This window comes from Vombatus ursinus, unplaced genomic scaffold (assembly GCF_900497805.2).
Source record: "Vombatus ursinus unplaced genomic scaffold, bare-nosed wombat genome assembly UNPS02014798.1, whole genome shotgun sequence".
Lineage (NCBI taxonomy): Eukaryota > Metazoa > Chordata > Mammalia > Diprotodontia > Vombatidae > Vombatus > Vombatus ursinus.
In genome coordinates, this window is record NW_020954576.1 from 12,709,360 (window position 1) to 12,728,799 (window position 19,440).

At 33.4% G+C, this 19,440-nt stretch overlaps 1 protein-coding gene across 1 annotated transcript in view; it reads left to right on the plus strand.

Moving 5' to 3' along the window:
* LOC114050041 (ryanodine receptor 2) overlaps positions 1-19,440 on the plus strand; it is an 811,539-nt gene that overhangs the window by 653,125 nt on the left and 138,974 nt on the right. The window contains exons 71-76 of the mRNA XM_027871576.1: positions 4,733-4,825; positions 6,448-6,618; positions 8,259-8,318; positions 13,835-13,993; positions 18,560-18,571; positions 18,636-18,748. Of these exons, the coding sequence (XP_027727377.1) occupies positions 4,733-4,825; positions 6,448-6,618; positions 8,259-8,318; positions 13,835-13,993; positions 18,560-18,571; positions 18,636-18,748 (608 nt within the window). The remainder of the gene's footprint in view (positions 1-4,732; positions 4,826-6,447; positions 6,619-8,258; positions 8,319-13,834; positions 13,994-18,559; positions 18,572-18,635; positions 18,749-19,440) is intronic.

Sequence of the window (19,440 nt, forward strand, 5' to 3'; positions counted from 1 at the left end):
AATCTCTCAGGGCCCCAGTCAACCTCCTGTCAATCAATCAACAAATATTTAATAATTGCCTACTATATGCTAGGCACTGATGATACAAAAATATTTACTTAAGTATTTAATTTATTTGAATATCTAGTATTTATATTATCAGTAGAATTATAATTGGAACTGTACTTATAGATTATCTGGTCCAACCCTATACCTTATGCATTAATTCCCTCTGCATGCTAGTTTTAAAATTTGCCATTTTTAATGAGTAAAATATGCAATTTTTTAAGCATTCTTTGAATGCTTATTTTAAATGACATCTTTTCACAATATCTTTTCAAAGATACTGCTTTAGACAAGGGAAAAATTATCTGAGCTACACTTTGCTAGTTATGTTTTGTAGGGAAAAACAATTCTAAAAGACTTTTGAACTCTGATCAACTCTAATAATAAACTGTGAGTCCAAAAGAATGAAGATGAAACATGACACTTAAGAGATGGTGAACTTAAAAAGCAAAAAGAGACAGTTTTAGACTGGCTAATGTGAGGATTTGTTTTGCTGAACTAGGTTGCTATGTATTGAGTGATCACTTTTTCTTTTTCTTTTTTTCTCAGTTGGAATGGGGGTAGTGAGAAGGACAGATTTTTTAAAAAAAAATTTGTTAATTGAAAAATAAAAATAATGAATTGTTTCTAAAAAAAATCACAGGGCCATAGAGCTGAAGTGACCTACTCAGGTTCACACACACAAGAGGTTTGTTGTAGAACCTAGAATCCAGGCCTTCTGATTCTCAAACTAGTCGTTTCTCTTGTTACCACACTTTTTCTCTGGTTCTTTCTGAGTGTTCTCTGATGTAGCTTTCAGTCATCATGTTTTCTAAATATTCTGAAATAGTAAGTCATGCTAAAATGAGAGGTACTGGAGTTGTAGCTACAACCTGGTAGATATGATAAGAAATGGTGTCAGAATTTTATTATCTGAATTTTTCTTTGCATTTTGAATAAAGGATCACTAAATGTCTTCTTTAGATTTTGGGGGAGTACCTATGAAATTCCAATCATTTTCACTTAATATTCTGTATCTAGAATAAGGTTCAATAAATTTTTAAACATTGATTCTGTTACCAAATGTAACTATAAAGTTTTAATAAATTAATTTTTAAAACCAAATTGATTTATTATTAATTAAATTATTAATACAACATCCATTATCCAAATTAATCATTTGGATAATGGGTATAGTATTTTTTTATCTTCTCAGTAGGTGGGGGTACGGGTAGAAGGAGGGAGAAAATTTAGAACTGAAAAGAAAATTCTTAAAAAATCATGAGCTGTCTGAGATAAAATGATTGGAAACTTAACAAGCTGTAAGGATCATTACCTTAAAAGTTGCTGTGCTTCGTACCTGAAGAGGACCAAAATGACATCACAATGTCTGAGTCTATGTATAGTTTGTCTGACTAGGGCTAATAAGACCAGTATGAGCTCAGAAGACTCTACCACAGGTCAGGTACAAGTAGTCTGTATGATCATTTGGGATGGAGATATCTCTAAATTGGCATGTCGCACATTCATTTTGAGGTACTTCAATTCTGCTTTGCTCATAGAGCACAGTGCCTTCTTTGATGTAGGTATGCCATGTTGGATGGTTCTGTGCCAGCGTCTCCCATGTCTCATAGTTGATACCAAAGTTCTTCAGAGAGACCTTGAAATTCTACCTTATGTGAGTTCTCTGTAAAACTGTTTTAGGCAAATGTATGTTTGGAACTCAGACGACATGGCTATCCCATTAGAGTTGCACTCTAGTACAGTGGTACTGGATCCTATAGTTTTAGCATGGCCCCACTTTGGATTACATTATATCCTCTTACTTGCCTTACTTACCAAACTCTCTACTAAAATTATCATAAACTTTTTCAGTCCTATTTATAATCAATAAAGTATATATAAACATCTGTAGAATGTGTTAATTATTTAAATAATACACTTTTCTCCACATTTGGATTCTAGTCTTCACAAACCTCTGAAGTAACAGTACTCCTTGGAAAGTCTTTTAGCCTCTCTGTATGCAACTTCCCCGTATGTAAAATGTAAATAATTTCTCATATTAAATATTCTTGTATAATTTTTTAAAAATTTATTATTTTTCAACTTAAGTGATTTATTTTTCAGTTGATATTATTTTGTTCCTCCCAATAGTTTCCATCCCCATTGAGAAAATTTTGAAAGGAAGGAAAGAAGGAAGGTGTGAAGGAAGGGAGGCAGAGAAATAGGGAGAAAAAGAGAGAGAGGAAAGATGGGAAAGAGGGAAGAAGGAAGGAAAGAAAGAGGAAAACAGCCCCTTGGTACCTAGCTACATAGTCCAGCAATACAACCACATGAGCAATATCCAAAAATGTCAGTTTCTTTCTGCATCTTAAATTCATCATCTCTCTGTCAGAAAGTGAGCGCCATGTCTTATCTTCATTCCTTTGGACTTGTGGTCTATCTTTAGAGTTGATCAGAGTTCTAAATTCTTTTAAAATTGTTTTTCTGCATAGCTAATGTCTTACTAGTTAAAATAATAAATCCCAGGAAGTGGTCACACATTCTAATTCATACTATTCAAAGTTATAATTATCTAAAATATGGTATTTGGTTCTAGCCCAGTGGAATTATGTAGTATAATTTTTAATAATGTGCCTGCTTCATAGGATTTATTATTTCTAATAATTGGGACCTGCTTGTAGTGTTGTTATTGTTGAATAAATTGTTCTCATAGTTCTGCTCACTTCACTCTTCATCAGTTCCTAGAGGTCTCGCCAGTTTTCTCTAAAATTATTCATTTCATCATTTCCACATACAGTGGTATTACTGTATATAATAGAGTATTTTTTCATTACATCCATATACCACAATTTGTTTAGCTATTCCCCAGTAGGAGGACACCCTTGTAATTTCCAGTTTTGGTCTACCATAAAAAAAAATGCTAAAATGTTTATACTTATAAATCCGTAAGCCTAGGAGTAGTATGGCTGGATCAGAAGGTATGCGTAGTCTGTAATTTTTTGATCATAGCTCCAAATTGCTTTCCAAAATGTCTGGACCAATTCACATTTCTACTAACAGTATACTTGTATACCTGTTTGCCCACAGCCTCTCCAAAATTTGTCATATTTTTTTGTCATCTTTACCAGTCTTTGAGGTGTGAGATAGAACCTCAAAACTGCTTTTATTGGCATTTATCTAAATACTAGTGCTTTAGAGCATTTTTTGATATGATTGTTGGTAGCTTTGATTTGTTCCTTTCAGAATTGCCTGCTCATGTCCTTTGATGATTTATCTATTGGTTATAGATTCTTAGTCTTATAAATTAGATTCATTTTATTTTTCTTAGAAATGAGACTTTTATAAGAGAAGCATATTATAAAAAATTTTCTCCAGGTACCTCCTTCCCTTCATATTTACTATATTAGATTTGTTTGTATAAAACCTTTTTAAATTTTATATAATCAAGATCGTCCATTGTGTCTTGTGTGTTCCTATCACTTGTTTAGTCATGAACTGTACCCATTTCCATATATGCAAAAGGTAATTACTTCCTTACTACTTTAATTTGTTTATGATGTGACCTATTCTGTCGGTCATGAATCCATTAGGAGCTTATTTTAGTACATAATAGTGTTGAATTAAGGCATATATTTTGCTTTAAAATCCTCTTAATGGGAATGTTAAATTATTTCATAGTATCTCCACAAAAAATGGAGAAATAGAAATGTTATAAAGTAGTGAGATGCAAAGAAAAGTCAAATAATTTCTTTAGCCAATTGGTGTAATTGTCACCTCTCCCAAAACTTATTAAAGCTACCAAAGGAGAAAATTGATGGGTTTTTGTTGTAGCTCCTTTCACTTTTCACTGATGGGAAATACAAACAAACTATGAAATGTCCAAAATATAACTAGGAATCACAAAACGTTTGAAGATAGCCATGGAATTTTTCCAACATATCAATCACTTTAACCTCCAAAAAACGACAGCACTGCCATGCATATGGTAGGTAATTGTTTATCAAAATTGAACTGAAAAAATCTTATAAAAACATGTAGAACACAAATCATTAACATGTTAACAAAATTAACATCTGCTTGTGTTCAGTATTTGAAGAAATAGATTTCAATGTCATCCATGTCTTTTTGGCATATTTTTAAATTTATCTCTTAGAGGTACAAATTGATGATTATTTTGGATCATATATTTCTCATGCTTAAAGATAAAATTGGACTGACTGATTTTTCAAAATGAGATTTATAATTGCGACATTAATGTAAAAGTTGAATCCTCTGCAAAATGAAGGTATTGCTCTCTAGAATATCTATCGCAACTGTTAGATATTTGTGTGCTAAAATGTTCACTATTATAACTAACAACATTTCCTTAGGATTTTGTCATATTTATGTATGCTTCATTAATATTCTGGCAAATTTTATGAATTGATATCATCTGATGTTTTTAAAAGGGATTAGCCATTTAATTTCTAAAATATTTCTAAAAAATCTGATTCTATGCTCATTTCAACTTAAAAAAAATTGTCTCCACCAGCCCTACTCAGCAATTTGTGCTGACTATTTTAAAAAAGTAAATAAAAGTAGAAAAGGATTTGACACTTAGGATCATAAACCCACACTGCATTGTGCCTCTGTCACTTCTGTTCAGTTCTATCTTAGCTTCTCCCATAAGTAATTTTTAACTTAAATTTCTTGTGCAACTTTCCAGAATTTCAAAAGAGAAGAGCAGAACTTTGTCGTTCAGAATGAAATCAACAACATGTCTTTTCTTATTACTGATACCAAGTCAAAGATGTCAAAGGTACTCTAATCTATTTCATGATTCTAGGAGATATCTCACCTTATTTTCTTTTGCAGGTTAAATATGAAAAGAGCACAAGAATAGTTTTAAATGTTAACTACTTAATGAACACATCTATAGGAGTTTTATTAGCTTTTTAAGTTATCTCTGGTACTGTATACTGCTGAGGATTTGGCTCAGAAGGTTGAAATATTTTCTACTCCAAAATATGAATTGTATGATATAACTTAAGATGATGTACTATAGTTCTCTATGATTGGGCATATATTACACAATGATTGTGGTGAGAGGTGATGAGAGTCTTAACTAAAGCAGTGTTTTTTTAATAGACAATGTTGTGGAAGTATAAATGATAAGATTTGGGAATTGATTAGATGTATGAGTGAGAGTAAGGAATTGGTAAGATGGCAAGGTTACAAACCTTTGGGGAAAAAAATGTTGAAATAGTTAAGTTTTTTGAGGGGAAGGGGAAGATAATGAGTTCTATTTTGTATAGGTTGAGTATGAGATGCTTTCAGCATATACAATTTGAAATGTCCACTAAGCAGCCAGTGGCACAAGACTGAAGCTCAATAGAGAGAGACTTAGCATTTATATTAATTTATTAGGCATCTTAATAGAAATGGTAAGTAGACCCATTGGAGGTATTGAGCTCACCCAGTGAGAGTATATAAACAAGAGAAGAGAGCCCCAGACAATTTTGAGGGACACCTACAAGATAATATTGTTGAGTCATTTTAGTGTTGTCCAACTCTTAGTGACCCCTTTTGGGATTTTCTTGGCAAGCTTACTGAAGTAGTTTGCCATTTCCTTCTCCAGCTCATTTTACAGATAAGAAGCCGAGGCAGACAGGGTTATGACTTGCCCAGGGTCACACAGCTACTAAGTGTCTGAGGCTGGATTTGAACTTGTGAAGATGAGTCTTTCTGATTCCAAGCCTGGTGTTCTATTCACTGCGCCACCTAACTATGCTTGATAGGAATGAGGATCCAGTAAAAGAGAGAAGGAGCAGTCACAGAATCTGAAGAGAGTAGTGTCACAAAAACTAAGACAGAGAGAAGTTTATAGGAGGAGAGAGTGGTTAGTAGTGTTGAATGCTGCAGAAAGGTCTGGAAGGGTAAAGACTGAGAAGAGACCATTAAATTTAGCAATTAAGAGATTTTCAGTAACTTTGGAGATAGTAGGTTCAATTGAGTAATAATCTTGGAAGCCAAATTGCAAAAGGGTTAGATGAAAGTGAGAGGAGGGAAAGTTTATGCAAGGGTGGATAACATTTTACTTGGAAAGATAGCATCCTTTTCTCTTAATAGAAAAAAAAACCTATAGAAGAAGGGGCTTAATTAAAATTAAGTTATAAAAATAAAAGCTAAAATTCTGGATTGATAGAATTTCTGGATTGATAGAATTGACAGTGAAACTTTCAGAAACTAAAGAAAAAAATAGGTAAGAATCACTCCAAAAAATAATTGATTCCTCAATAGCATTGCATACTCTGTGATTAAGGGCAGATAAGGAAGGGAAAAAAATAGCCCAATGCCAATTTTCATGAAGATCTAAAGACTAAGGAGCAATTTGTGAAAGAAAAATTGACGCTGACTCTATCTCCCATGTTTGTCCTACAGGCAGCAGTCACAGATCAGGAAAGAAAGAAAATGAAACGCAAAGGAGACAGATATTCTATGCAGACCTCTCTTATTGTAGCAGCCCTGAAGAGATTACTGCCTATTGGATTGAATATTTGTGCACCAGGAGACCAAGAATTAATTGCCCTAGCCAAGAACCGTTTTAGTATGGTAAGTGCTTTTTTTTTTCTAGCTTTAGTTAGCAATTTACCTAACTAAAGCTTCAGGCTGTTTATTTACCTCTCTCTTTGTCAGTCCTCTATATTTATGTTTCACCAACATTGAATGTTTCTTAAGCATCCACTTTCTATAAGGTGGAGAAATATGTGCTTGGCTGAAAAGATTTTTTTTTCTTAATGATGACTTCTTCTTTTGTATAGTTTGGTGTCCTTTTAAAACTATACTTTTTGTGCTAAAGTACTTACCTTTTTTATTTTAAGTCATAAATACTACTTCACTGTAATTTTTTAGGACCAAGCCAATAGATTGAGAGCTGGAAGGTACATCAGACATCGTCTATTCTAACTCCTCATTTTACAAAGGAAAACAAAAGCCCAAAGAGGTTAGGGGACTTTTCAAAGTTACACGTAAATAAATGTCAGAGCTGGGATTCAAACCTTATTCCTCCAATGCCAAATTCAGTGTTCTTTCCACTATACCAGACTGCTTCCTGCTCACTCAAATTCAGTTACAGGGAGTGCTAAAATCCAAAATAATTTACCACGTAAGATCTTATGATAAAGATTCATTATTGGTACAGATTTATAGAGGGTAATTCCTTATATGAAAAACAAAGTACTGAGGTCATGTAATAACTAATTTTCAAGTCTTAAGGTATTTGCACCAAAAGGGAACCCAATTCTGACCTCCCTTTATTCCTCCTTTCTCCTCTTCCTGGTGATGAGAAAGATGAGAAAAAAAGCTCTTGCGAATATGATAACACTGATAATAATAGCAAATGTTTATATAATGCTTTAAGGTTTACATGACATTTTCCTCACAGTAGTCCTAGGGCTAGATAGTATGAATATTCTTATCCTTATTTTACTGCATGTCACTTAGATTGAGAAACTTGTCTATGGTCACCCAGCTAGCATTTGGCAAAACTAGGACTAAAACCTAGGTCTTATAATTTCCCATCTCATATTCTTTCTACTACATTATGCTGCCTCTCAGTAAATATACATTGGGATTGAAGGGAATACTTCATCCCCTGACTCTAACTTCCATTCTCTCATAGGAGCTAAAGAATGTTTTCTTTAGCATTCCTACGTGAATTTGAATATGGCACTGAAAAGCAAGTATAACCAATGGTAGGTGTAGAGTGGAGGGGGACCACTGTGACAGTTATCTGGGTTATGCTTGCAAAGTCTCCATAACCCCAAAAAGCTTTTTTGCTGTAGCTGTAATAAGGGAATATTGCTACTATTCTATTGTGCAACTAAGAGAAAATCATCGAAAGCGTAATTCAGTATAAAATCAACTTTTTCAGTCAGTTGGTAGGGGAAACAAGCAAGAAAGCATCTTGTTGCCACCTTTTTTGCTTTAAATGAAAAAATCAACCCTTTTAGATAACCAGAACATTTAATCTAATAACAAAATAGGTTGTTTTGCTTGAAGTTGCTAAGCTGTATAGAACCATTTTTAAAAGAATACCCAAGTCTTAAGTTATTTTGTGGATTTTTTTTAATCTTATAAACAGGGTGACTGTTCATGCATTATGCTTATTTAAAAGAACCTTGTAGTTTGTCCATGAACAAGTGGTCCCCAACCCATTTCAAATTTTCTCTTTGATGTTTATTTCTTGACAGAAAGACACAGAAGATGAAGTGCGTGATATTATCCGTAGTAATCTTCATCTACAGGGCAAGGTAAGCCAGGATGTTTTCCAAAGCACATTCAGTGTATTTCAAACATTTCTTTTTTCAAAAGGATCACCTCACAAATGATGTTAGCTCAGTAATTCAGTATAGCAAAATATTTTGGCCAGTCATTTTTTCTATATTGTAAAAATCCTTTGTTTTAAGAACACCAAAAAAAAAAAATCTGTTTTTGTGGAAGTTCTATATCCATCACCCACAAATAAAACTAATTTTATAATCTGACTTTTCTCCAGAATTTTTGTAATGATTACCTCCAGTTTTGAATATCATTATTTCTTTTTGCTCTTTTTTAGTAGAAGTGGGTCAAATATAAGAAATCCTGTAGAATAGAAAATCTAAAAATAATTATCTATATTTTGTTTCCTTGAATGTAATACATCTTGGAAATCAGTCACCTTTTTAGTTCTGAGTGCTATCTGTTGTCCTAATTATTACATAAGGATAATACTCTATAATTAAGGGCAGGTAAGGAAGAAAAATAAGGATAATCCACTAATCATACCTTAAGCATAGGGAATGAAATGTTTCAACAAATATTTGTCCACATCATAGAAAATTATCATTACATTTGTAGATAACATTAATATAGTACTTGCTATGTGCCAGGCACTGTGCTGAGAGTTTTACAATTATTATCTCATTTGATTCTCACAACAACTCTGAGAGGTAGGTACTATCATCCCATTTTAGAGGTGATAAAACTGAGACAGAGTTTAAGTGATTTGCCCTGGGTAACAAAGCTAGGAATTGTCTGAGGCTGGATTTGAACTCAGGTCTTTCTGACTTTAAGCCCAGCTCTCCATCTTCTGTGCCACCTACCTGCCTTTTCTTGTTCAGTTTTTGTTAACAGGCAGAATGGGTTTGATAGGTGATTTGTTCTGTTTCACATGCTTCTCAATTAGGATTGAGATAGGACATTTAACATTTTACTGTATTAGAGGAAATGGCAGCTTGAAATCCCTAAGTGTCCCGAGACTGAGAATATTAGTAACATGTGCCTTATTGTCTGCCCTGTTAAGAGGGAGGAGGTAACTAAAGGGAAAAATAATTAAGCAAGTTTTCAGTAAAGGACAATTGCATTTTAAAATGCTTGCTTTAAACTTTTAATTTGGTTTTTACATATTCTTCAATGAATAATGTGTTAATTTTTTCTCAAGATGAAGTTCTTTTTGACATTTCAGTATATTCTTTGTTGTGACAATAGTTATGAAGTTTAAAGTTTTATCCATTCACTCAACTACTATTTTAAATTGTTTATATTTATTAAATTTCCAGTTTATTTCTTTGCGTTGTGTTCTCTCTTTACCCATTAAGAAACTTAAAGTAATCACTACTTCACTGACTTAGAATAATGATTCTCTAAAAATTATTTTACTTTGGCTTTGGCTTTTATTCAGGAAACTGCTAAAATTTAATATATCTGCCATTTGGGATACTATATCTTTCATTTAAAGTTCTTAAACATTAGATAAATTTAATAATATAAAAAATGCTTAGTGTGCTTTACTTCACAAGAAAAATCTTATTCTCAATGTGATGTAGCTAAGACTAACATCATTTTGTAGTAATGTCCTTTATATGTCATGGCCAAGTTCTGCTTTAAGGTGGGAAACCCTGTTTATATCATTGAAGTGGGAAAAAAATAGAAGTTTTGACAATTTTGAAAGAGTTAATTTTAAATTAGCCAAGGAAAATGAAAAAAAATTGTGTTAAGTGTTGTTAAAATATTAAAATGAACCAAACTTCAAACATATGCATTATATAATTGAATTTTTACAAACTAGAAAAAGTGCAGGGAAACATTTTTAACAGGTAGGGGAATGCCATGAACATGTTTAGGGATAGGTTGCCCTTTGTTTCAGGCTGGGTTTTACCCTCACAGTCAAAACCTGAAGATATGCAACTTTGGACAAGTTTACCAGTACTCATTAATGTTGCTCCCACTTACATAATAGAAAAGGTTTACAAAACCCTTTCTAAACAATAACTTAGCAAAATATCCCATATATTATTATACCTATCTTACAAATGAGAAAACTGAGTCTCAGAGAGGTAACTGACTTGCCCATAGTCATAGAGCTTGTTTGTTTGAACTGGAATGTGATCCCAGGTTTCCTGACTCTACTAATAGCATTGACACATCTGCCAGAGCAAGAAATCTTGATCTTTTCAAGATAACTTAAGAAATCTACTACAGTATGGCAATTATAAAATCACTGATATATTAAGCACTTATGTAAATAACTCTTATCAGGATGGTACCTTCAACAAATGATGCAGTGTGACACAATGGACAGAACACTGGAAGTTAGGAAGATCTGACTTTTAAATCCTTCTTAAATTACTGTCTTACTCTTTGATCATGGGCAAATTATTGAATCTGTCTTTGTTCCCTTTTCTATAAAAGATGATAAAAATAACTGTGTACCTATTTCACAAATTTTTTTGTGAGGCTCAAAAAAATAATAACATATTAAGGTACTTTATAAACCATAAAATTCAAATTCTTAGCTCCCTATTACTTGTGTTTAATCCAACTTCTGAAAATTTAAAATCACTATATCATTGGTTGTCCTAATTTTGCTTTTATAGTCTCAATTTTACAGATCCATGAACATATTTCCTATTTTTTACTTGAAATCAGTTTCTTATTGCAGCATGTTTTTACCAAAAGTCACATTTTTGTGGAGCTAGCTAATAAAAACATGATGTAGAAGAAAAGGTACCAGATTTGGAGTCAGAAGACTTAGATTTAAATACTGACTATGCTGCTTACCACTTGGGTGATTTTTCTGGACTTTCTAGCCCTCCATTTCTGCATTTATATAATGATTTAGATGTGGACAATGATGAGTAGTCCAATCCCTTCCAACTCAAATACGTGTTTCTTTAACATTAACTATGGTATGTTTGTATAGAGACCTATCACTAATGTTATAGTATTCAGGAAAACAATATACATTCCTACTTTCTGTTTTTAAATCAAAGCATGCTTACTATTTCCATAGGGAGAAGGAATTCCTCATAGTTACTGTCAAAATACAAAATAAATGCATTCCTAGAAAACTCTCCATGTATATATACATATGCTCATATTGTTCTTTTCCTTTTTACTTATGTTACTTTTTACATTACATTATTATATTTTTACATTACATTATCACATTTATTTACATTTCCTTTGACTTACATTACTCTACATGTAAAATGTAGAGGTATGAGTTAAGGTGATGGATTGGAACTAGTCAAGTAGCGAGACCAAAGGGCTAGTCATTAATGACTTGATGTCAAATTGGAAAGAGATTTCCAGTTTACGGTCCCAGGAATCTTGGCCCTATGTGTATGGCCCTATGCTATTTAGGGATTTTTAATTGACTTGGATAAAAGCATAAATGGTGTGTTTATAAAATTTAAGGAAAACACAAATAGCAAATGCAGATAACAGAACTGTAATTCAAAGGGGCTACAAACGTTGGAACAAGTTTAATGAGGTAGCATTTAATAGAGATGATGTGAAGTTTTACACTTGAGTTTCAAAAATCAAACTTCACAGGTACAAGAAAGAGAATGTATGGCTAGGTAGCAATTTGTTTGAATAAGATATTGTTGGCTTAGTGAACTTCAGTGTGAGTCAGTAGCAGGATATGTTATTCAGTCTTAGACTTTATTACAAGAGTTTCCAATGTTAAGGAGTGTTTTATTTTGTCAATCCACATGTGGAATATTGTGTTCGCTTCTATACACCTAGATGAGGGCAACCACAAAAGGCATCAACATCATACCATGTAAGGATTGTTTGAAGGAACAGGAAAAGAAAAGTCTTTGTGGGTAAAGACCAAGGATCTTTATCTTGTGGAAAAGGGATTAGACTTGTTTTGCTTGTTTCCAGAGGCAGGAGCAATGGATTTATGTTACAATGAATGAAATTTAGGACTATTGCAAGAAAAAATAATTCCTAGCAATTAGAACCATCCCAAAGTGGAATGGGCTTCGTCAAGAGATATTAGATTACCCCCACTGGAAGTCTTCAAGCAAAGGCTTGACAACATGCTCAGTATATATGTTTTAGATAGGATTTTCATTAAGTTGAATTTTGTGGCTTCTGGGGTCCTTTCCAAATCTATAATTCTCTGATATATAGTAATGTAAGAAATGTTTTTGGAAGCTTCCTATCACTTTTATTACCAAAATAAAAAAAAAGAAAACCTCAGCAATTCACAGAAAACCCATGAATACTTAAGTTTACTCGTAAATTTTTTTCATATGTATTTTAGTTGCTTTCTGTCTCCATATGTCTTTCTTTCCTCCTTTTTAACTTGTCATGTGCTTATATTATCTTATGGTATCAGGTCTTTTCATTTTAGCAACTAGTGAAAAGACAACCTTTCATTTGAAATAGATGAGGATCCAGGCACCAAAGTCTACTGTAGAAAATCAAAATACTCAAATGTCAAATGTCAAGCATTCATATAATTAGAAACCATTTAATTTTTTTTCACTATTCTGTTATGGACATTGTGGTTTCTCTTGTTCTAAAACACAAGTTTCTAAGTTTAAAAGTTTCATTTGTGAATTATGCATTCACAAGGTGGTATTCAGAATATGCAATCCAACCTATTTATATGACAGCTGGGAAAAAAAAAAAGACTTCCTTAAGGTGGAAAATATTTTGGTTCCATAGGACTGGCGGGTGGGGTCATAAAAAAAAAAACTATTGAATAGGTAACTAGGTTATTAAGCTATTCCAATTACCTTTACTAATATTAGTAGCATTTGTTCTAATGTTCATTCTCTATAAAAATAAAAACAAAACAGGGCAAAGCTATAGTACTAGGAAATATGTTAGTTGTAGAATTACAAGAAGCATCTATAATTTTGTCAGCGTAAGGAGCGTCTATCAAGTATATTATAATATATCAGTGATTTATAAATATATCCTAGGTAACTGCCTGAGACACATAGTGGTTGAGTGACTAGTTTTTCTCTAGGTCTTTTTAAATTTCTTTGGTACCACTGCAGAGAATTGGCCAGTGCCTTTAAAAAAAATAGTACTTATTAGAAACAAATCACCATAGGGAATTGTAATATTGTGGTTAAGGTACAATGTATCAAGCATCTTGAGGTGACTCATTGGCTAATGGGCTTTGTGTAGGTTGCTTAAAACAAGTAAGTCTTTGTCCACTATATGATTGATTTCCATTTGGTACATTATTCTAATGGTACACTTTTCTGTCTAATTTTTAGTCTCTTAAGAGTTCAGTGCCCCAAATACTGCACCACTGTCAGTGTTAGTGAAGCTTTATATACATAAACACATGTACTTTCCTCTCCAAATTTATGAAAAAAGGACAGCCTTGGAAACACCAGTATCTGAAAATGTATTCTATCATTCTAAACTGTTAAGCAAGGTCCTCCAAGGAGTATAGCAGTTTTTAAGGCTCCTGGGAAGTTCTCCATTTATAAATTTGTAATCATGTGTACATTTTTTTCTCTTCTTTTTGTAGTTAGAGGATCCAGCTATTAGGTGGCAAATGGCACTTTACAAAGACTTACCAAACAGAACGGAAGAAACCTCAGACCCTGAGAGGACAGTGGAAAGAGTATTGGACATAGCTAATGTGCTTTTCCACCTTGAACAGGTTAGATGTTTTCTTGACTCTAGAGCGATAAGTTAATCACAGAGTAGAAGCCTATTTTAAAAAGATGGCCGGCTGTATGTACATTTTTTATGGATTAAGATGGCATTCTACATATATATAATTTAAAGAATACCTATGAATAAAATGTTTTTGATAAGACTGCAAATATTATACTTTGTGGATTCAGAAGAATCTATGATTTTATCAATGTGAGTACTTCCTTCACTGACACCAATTGTAATTTCTCCATTGCCTTCTTTTCTCCATATTTTCCTGTAAATTCTCCATAGAAGAAATACCAAATGTATATTCCTTTGTGTTTTGATTTTTAGGGTTTTTTAGTGTTTTTTTCCCCAAGGTAATTATATAACATGTAAGTTACCAATCTGTTGTTCCTATTTCTTGCTATATGATTAGCCTGATTAATGTTAGTTGTGAAAATCATTAATTACATTCTTTATGCCATTTTTACACAAAAATCATTGTAAGCAAAACCCCTACCTTGTCCCACCAGATAAAATCTTTCCATTGACTTTTGCACTGTTTGTAATTTTAATTCTTCTAAGATTGGTATATTATGGTTTTCGTAATCATAAAATATCAATGACTGAATATTGGTTTTTAAAGAAACAAGCATTCTTAGTAGTGAGCAAAAATCACTGTTGCCCAAATGCACTGGAGCCTAGTTTCATTCTGCTAAAATGTGAGTCCAGTGCCAAGCATAGTAGCACATGCCTGTAATCCCTTTTATTAGGGAGGCTGGCACAGCATTTGAGCTTGGGAATTCTGAGCTGTAGTAGACTAAGTTGATCAATTGTCTACACTTAATTTTTGCATTAATATGATAAGTGGAGGGAGATGGGTGGGGCAGGAATTGAAGGGGGAGTGGGTAAGGGAGGTAGAAGGAACAAGGTTACCTAAGGAGAAACAAACCAGCCTCCTTCAGAATCAAAGTAGGTCAGAACTCCTGTACCTAAGTGGGCCTGGGTCTGTGAGTAGTCCCTGCACTTTCAACTTGGGCAAGATACGAACCCCCTGGAATATATTCAAACACTTCTTGGCGATCTGTGGACCCATGGTTAATAATCCCTACACTAGACGGTTCCTAAGGTCCTTTGCAGTTCTGAATCAATGACACTATGATTTTAGAAGAATTTGAAGCATCTTGTTGTCAATATAAATTTTTTTGGACTTTATCCAGGATATTTTCCATAGCATTGGCAAAACACTGTTGTGATTACCTTTCTAACACGTAGATTGGTGTCAGTATTCAGTGAACTGTTGAATGATGTTCTTTATAGCTTCATTTCTCATGAACTTATATGTAAGTTTGACCTATGTATATTAGAAATACTTTGTTCTAGGAGAACCTTCAAGCCTGGAAGCTGTGCTGTTGTATCAAATGCTTTCTTGAAATAAACAAATTATATAAACTGAAATCATATATCCTATACATCTCTCAAGCACGTGTTAACATAAAGATTCTACTTAAGAAAATTACCTACAAAATACCAACTAATTTCTTCTGTTGTTTTCATCAAGGATAACAATATATGTACTTTTATCATTCTTCTAAAAATTTTATATAGATAAAAAAGCAGACATATAAATGGGTGGTGACCAATTTTTCTTGGTTGCCTTTCTTTCGATAAGTGTACCATAAATAGTTTTCCCCATCCTTTGGGGATTTCTGATCTATGAAACAATAGCCACTTACTTGCAGTAATAACTAGTAGAAAACAGACATTTCCACAAAGGCATTTCCTTGGTAGTTAGTTGGTGTATAAATTTGTGAAAGTCTAAAAATTGGGAAATGAATTTTTAAAAAATTAATCCTTTTTTTCTCACCAGCACTTGAAATTATTGAAGATAACTTTTAACAGTATATTTTAAAATCTAGCCCAAAGTATAAAACTATATTTATAAAACAAATTAAATACTAATCATTTAATTATAAAATAATTAAGCTTATTAAAAGGAAACTGATTATATATACCTATATTTTTTAAAATAATGATCATACTAGTGAAATTTTCCTTACCATTTCCAGATACTGTAAAAATTAATTATATTCTCATGATATCCTTTGAAGATGTGTAAGGAATTCTTTACTTAAACTCCTCCTCAATGTACATTTGAAATTGTTATTATGTAGCATTTTGCAAAGGAAATTTTATATGGAAGCTTAGAATAGTGATGAGAGCATACAAGGTACTCAAAAATAGACTTGATTTCAGTAGGAACAGAACAATTTTATGTGTTTTGTGTGTCCTACAGTTACCACTCAAGTCATTTGCCTTTTCCAAGCCCTGTTCTTTTTAATCTGCAAAATAAGGAGGCTAAAATATATGTCTTCCAACAGCCCACTCAAATCTAAATATATCATCCCATGATCATAATTACATACAGGACTACTTTGCCAGGGCTTACCAGTGTCCATTGGAGGTGCAACTTTCCCTTCAGACTCTAACTGAATTAAAATAAAAGCACATTCAAATGATATGCAAAATCCATATTTTTATGCTTTCCTTTGAATCCTCTAGAACAGATCATTCAAATACTTTAATAGAATCTAGATAGCTGTTTTCAGACTCAGGAACACTCGTTTTTAAAAATTAAAATGCCTTCTAAAAAAGAACACTTATACTCCATTGTGACTTAATTGGTTTAATTACAAATTTTCCTCTATCAGGACACTATGCTTTCTTTATAATTTTATATGTTAACGTTTATCATACACAAAAGATCAAAAATTTATTTTACCCTCACTAGATTTATCCATTCCCACTAGATTTTGTCTTGTTTCACTTCCCTTTCATGACTAAAGTCCTTGAGAAAGGTGTCTACAGTCAGTTCCTACATTTCCTTTGATCTCACTCTCTTTACATCTCTCTGAAATCTGACTTCTGATTTCATCATTCAACTGAAACTTCTCTCTCCAAAGTTACCAATGATCCCTAAATTGTTAAATCTGTTGGCCTTTTCTCAATCCTCATCTTTCTTGACTGCTCTGCAGCCTTTGACTTTATCAGTTACTTTCTTCTCGTTGATACTTTCTTCTCTCTAGGGTTTCGTGACACTGCTCTCTTCTGATTCTCCTCCTACCCATCTGACTGATGTTTTGCATTCTTCTTTGCTGGTTCTTCATCCAGGTCACCCCTGCTAACTGTGGGTGTCCCCCAAGTTGCTGTCCTGGGTAATCTTCTTTCATCATATATGTTGCTTGGTGGTCTCATCAACTAACAAAGATTCAGTTATCATCTCTATGCAGAAAATTATCAGACCTCTTTGTACAACTCTGAACTCTCTCCAGACCTTTAGTCTTGAATCTCCAGTTGCCTATTGGAAATCTCAAACTGGTGTTTATCTCTTAAACTCAATGTGTTCAAAATTGAACTCATCTTTCCCCCCAAACCTTCCTTCTTCCAAACAGCCCTCCTATGCCTGGAACTCTCTCCCTCCTCATCTCTTCCTCCTGACTTCTCTGGTTTCCTTCAAGCCTGATATAAGTCCTGTTTTATGCAAGAAGCCTTTCAGAGTCCTCTTTAAACTTAGTATCTTCCCTCTGATATTATCTTCAATTTGCCCTTTATGTAGCTTGTGGACATGTTGTCTTCCTTATTAGACTGTGAAATCCATAAGAGCAAGGATTGTTTTGTGCCTTTGTTTGTATCCTCAGAATTTAGCACAGTGCCTAGCACATTATAAGTACGTAATAAATACTTGCCAACTTGACTTGTCAACTTGACTTCTACCTGACATAGCCATTTTTATTTTTTCCAGAAACGTACAAATATGAGCCGGCGCTTTTACAGTATGGGAAGTATAGTGTTGAACTGCATAATGATTACTAATTAATTTAGAACCATATTGGAATTGTTTCTGTGTTACCTAATACTTACAATAAAACTGTTTTTCTCTTATGGTAGCATAACCACTAGCTAAACAGCAGCTTGCTTGTCTTTTCTATGGTAACCTAAAAATGTTATTGTCACTTGTGTATATGATGTCTTTCAGACTTTAACATAGTAGAAGAAATTTTAACATTTTTGCTAAACCAATAGACTTCTTGACTTGTTTCTGATCTGTGACCCATAATCCTTATCATTCTCTATTCTCTCCTTTAACTTAAAGAATGCTACCTTTTTCATTTAAAAAATTTTTTTTCCTTATACCTAGCATGTCCTTCTAATTTATTATGAGAAATTATTGAGGAATGTCTCAGTTTTGTGATGGATATGCTCTCAATTTTTTAAAAGATGGGTTCTTCAAAGAGAAATGAGTGATTGTGTGCAGATTTATTTTTAGTCTTCTACTACAAAACATCAAAGGGGGAGGATTTAATAAAACTTTTATGTGAACTAATTTTAGACACTAGTGTTGATTAAAGATGACAACTTTTGAAGCACACAGAACTGAAGAAAAAAAGTTTTTATTCAAATAAAGCCTATCATTCCAAAATTTTCCTTCATTCCAATAATTTCCATCTGAAATTAATGTTAATTATTTCTAAGACACTGATTTTCCCATAAGAATTTCATGGACTGTCTAAAACCAAGATTATATTCTTTCCTGAGCTTCCTTTTTCAGTACTATTCTTCAGTTTTGTTAAAGATGAATTAATGTAGGGGTAGGATACTTATTGTATAATTTGATTATATTCCAGGTAGAGCATCCACAACGGTCTAAAAAGGCAGTATGGCACAAACTGCTTTCTAAGCAGAGAAAACGAGCAGTAGTAGCCTGTTTCCGGATGGCTCCATTATATAATCTGCCAAGGTAAAATAATTCCGTAAAACAGCAGTAGAAATCATTTTACTCACTAAGGAATGGCACTAGATTTCTACCATATAACAAAAAATAAATAACATATAAAAGTAGATGGGGATGAGAGGATACAGGATGAAAAGGTGCTTTTATTAAGCACCTGGTTTTGTTTTCCTACTGTCACACATTCTCAGTGATCTATGATCTGTAAACCCTGTTGTTGGTAGTCAAGTGCCCCTTTAGAACAGTCGAGTAAAGATAGCAGAGTAGAGAAGCACTCAGCGAAGCTCTTTCAACATTCCTGTCCAAAGAACTTTAAAATTATGCTTCAAATGGAATTCTGGAATGGCAGAACCAACAATAGGTCAGAATGAGATGTTCTTCCAGCACAAGACAACAGAGGAAATCAGAGAGATCTATAACATGGAGGAAGAGACTGCTGTGGAGCCCATGTGGATGAAGCACCACTAGTGGGACTGTGTGAGACAAAAGCAGCAGTGGCTTTAGGAGCTCCCAAGCCAGAGACAGTAAGGGGACCTGGCAACTGGTTAGAAAGAGATTACAAGACACCCTTGTACTAGCATGTAGGACCAGATGCTGTTTGGCGAATCCATTGCCTGTATCTTCCTTTGTGTCATAGTCCAAGGACAAAGAGGAGCACTTTTAGCTAAGCGGAAGTGGAAGCACTGAGGAACAGTATTGTT